The 3,312-nt window shown below is 41.0% G+C and overlaps 1 protein-coding gene across 2 annotated transcripts in view; it reads left to right on the forward strand.

The window, feature by feature from the left end:
• rnpc3 (RNA binding region (RNP1, RRM) containing 3) overlaps window positions 1-3,312 on the forward strand; it is a 25,455-nt gene that overhangs the window by 12,933 nt on the left and 9,210 nt on the right. For both annotated transcript variants that reach the window (XM_015374970.1, XM_015374971.1), the window contains exons 8-10: window positions 1,691-1,833; window positions 1,964-2,089; window positions 2,453-2,598. In XM_015374970.1, coding sequence (XP_015230456.1) covers window positions 1,691-1,833; window positions 1,964-2,089; window positions 2,453-2,598 — 415 coding nt within the window. The remainder of the gene's footprint in view (window positions 1-1,690; window positions 1,834-1,963; window positions 2,090-2,452; window positions 2,599-3,312) is intronic.

The raw sequence follows: 3,312 nt of genomic DNA on the forward strand, positions 1-3,312 counted from the left end.
TTGATATTTTTGACACAATAAAAGTACAAAAGTGTTGCCAAAATACTTTGGAATGATGACAAAACCAGAACAGATGATTTAAAGTCTTTTTTTCACAAATGATTCCCATCTTTAACCAGGTCACCTCTGAGCTCAAATCACAAGCTAAGATTTTCGACATATCCCGGAACTGTGAGCTTTCAACAATAAGGCCAGCTCTGTGGGACAAAAGGGAGGTGATGTGCAGCATTGATATCAGGAGTTTCTCCTTGCTAATCCCCTTTCAGGAAAGGGACTTTCAGTGAAAAACTCAGAGCCTTTATCTGGAAATACAAAATGAGTTAACAATTTGTTCTGTAGCTTGTGGCGCTAATTCCTACCAGTGTTTTAACCTTTTATGACTCATTACAACCACCTCTGTTTACATAAAAGCAGTGCTGGAACAGATTGTGGTTCCATACCCTTGTGAGCATCAGTTGAACAGTATCATACTTCAGATGGTGTGTTGCTGCAAAAATGATGACAATCAACACCAACTGCAATAATGGAAATGCAAGCCAGTGTAAACAAAGCCCTGACAAAACGAGGATGAGAAGCACAACGTTACCTGGGATTTTTAATAATAATTTACCTTTATTGACCTCATATTGGAGAAATTTACCTCTGCATTTAACTCATCCCCTTGGGGAGCAGCGGCTGCCATTTTTGGGTGCCCAGGGAGCAGTGTGGGGCTAAGGGTCTTTGCTCAGGGACCCAGAGTGGCAGTCTAACCATTAGGCCGCCACTCCCCTGAGCAGAAATGATTCATTTCACCTGATCAGCAAACATTAAGACAAAGAAAATGAGGCAAAAAAGTTCCTGCATCAAGTCAGTCAAGTTATTTCAGAGCTGGAATGAACAAATCAACAACAGAGGAAGGATAATATAGGATATAGAAGGATAATAGGATAATGGGACACAGTCAGCTTGGCTGTGAGTGAAATTGTGTCCGATGCAAAAGCAGGTGATTGAATATAGAACATTAAGAAGGAGGTGAAGATCTCAAGCATGTTTTATCACATATAAAATCAGGCTCTGTATTAATATGTAACGATGAACTGAAGATTTGTTTGTTAGCTTTGTACGGATGAAAAACCGGGTGTTCCACCCCCTTTGGTGAAGCATATTCCCCTTTTACGTCATTAAGCCTTTTATTAGATTTTTCGGGATAGCTGAATTTAGAATTCCCGCTCTGCCTTCCTGGTGCAAAATCAGTGCGAGGGGTAATCGCCAAACATAAGTGCCAGCTGTGTCAGAACCACCTAAGAAAAGAAAAAAAAATGGGTAAACCTGTAAAAACATGGAGCAGCTGACACAGCCTCCAGACTTAAACCCCATCGAGCTGGTTTGGGATGAACTGGAGAGAAGAGTGAAAACATGAAGAGAAACTTCTGCTGCTGATTTGGGAAAAACATTCTGAAGATTGTTTGATATTTATTGTTAAAAAATGTTGTTAGCTGTTATATCATCAAAAAAAAGCATAATAGTAAAACATTTTTAATGCATGATTCATTCAATGTAATGTCATTTTGGACCACAGAACTTGAACAAATAAATCTGAATCTGCCAGGTCCTATAAAAATCCTCCATCTCTTTGTTTTTTCTCCTCCTGATAAACCAGACCTGCTGCTGTTTGAGTTGAAGCTAATCCATACATCTTTTTTTGTTGCAGTTCGAGCTCTTGCCCCCCGCCCCACCCTTTCCCATGCCTCCCCCTTTCCCCCCCGACTATCCACCTTTACCAGAGGAGCAGTTGGAGCTGGCCAGTGAGGAAGAGTCAGAATATGAGAGTGAGGATGATGAGGATAAAGAGAGGTGAGGATCGAATCATCTTGAACTAAGTCAGACTCGTTGGTTTAGACATTTCATTTGCCTTAGATGAAGAAGGCTTGTTTTGTTTTCCCGGTTGGTCAATTCTTTCCCTTGTGCTTGTTTTATTTGTGAGGATTGTACGTTTGATGGGGCTGGTCAACCAAGCATGCAAGAGACCCTTGAGAGCAAAAACGGCTTCAAAAAGAAAGAAGCCAAAGATCAAGGATCTGCTCTACATTCCCAAACCAGACTCTCAGAGGTACACAGAAAGCACTCAGGCGTGTCACAATCCTCCAACAAGATTTATCCGGATACTTCATTCATAGCTCGGTTAAAGCCGAGGCCAAAAATCTCCAGACAATCAGTCTTTCTCCTAAAGACGGCCCCCGGTGTGGCTCAGCCACTTCTCCTTGCTCCATATTTTCACACACCTGCACATTCCTTCCCTGGAGAGCAGAGCACAGAGTTTGTTTCCAGACTATAAATACATCTCCTGGCCACATGTTTGTCTGACTGCAGAACATCTCAGATTAAGCAAAACTAAAAAAAAATTACAAAGCAACCATACATCATCCAGCTTTGCTGCGTGCTCAGTTTTTTTTTTTTTCTCTGTGGCCCTCAGTGCTCCGGTGCTGCAGCCCTCCGATGTGTTTGAGAACCCCAACCCTGCAGGGCCGAAAAAAATCGAGTTCCACATTTCAGTGCCAGAGGTGGCAGCTGTTGTGGAGGGAGGCGGGTCGGGCCAGCCTGATGCTGCTGGTGGCCAAGGTAAGGCTCTTTTTCTCATGTTTTAAACAAAACTTAATTGTGGTCAGAATTGAATAAAAAAACAGTGATTGTGACCCAGGGGAGAGGTTTGTATTCAGTGTCCAGACATATTGAGTTTACCTCAATAACTCCCATGGATAAAATCAAGGGATTCACTTCATTAAAAGATCTGCAGCTTCAGGTTGGGATTCCTTGTGTTCAACCTGAAATGAGACTGGTGAATTATTTATAGTAGAAATGGGTGCAGCTCTGAAGAACAAACAGAGCATAACAGAAGGAGGCGAATGTTGGTTACAGGTACAGTGTCTTTGAAAAACTCAAAACTTTCAGATTACAACCAAACTTCAGGTTAAAGGAAGTTCTTGTTTATTTGGGCCTTTTCATATAAAAGAAAATAAAAAATCTGAAAAAAGAAAAAATATATTTTTTGATCCACCTTAATTGAAATCCAGTGTTGCATAAGTGAGTAATTTTGGCCGGCATACAAAACATTGAATAGCAACAAGCTAAAATTGCACATCACCATTGTGGAACCTTGTGATGGCAACACCATGCAGTTGGCTGTTTTTTTTTGTTTTTTTTTTCCCTTTCCCTGTAACAATATGAAAATGAATCAGAGGATTGGAGCTAAATACAAGTCAGTCCTTAAGAAAACCTAAATGACCTAAATGAGAACTTGTGGCAAGACTTGAATGCCCCAGGAGAAAATGCAAA

Source organism: Cyprinodon variegatus, unplaced genomic scaffold (assembly GCF_000732505.1).
Source record: "Cyprinodon variegatus isolate N-32 unplaced genomic scaffold, C_variegatus-1.0 Scaffold111, whole genome shotgun sequence".
NCBI classification, from domain to species: domain Eukaryota; kingdom Metazoa; phylum Chordata; class Actinopteri; order Cyprinodontiformes; family Cyprinodontidae; genus Cyprinodon; species Cyprinodon variegatus.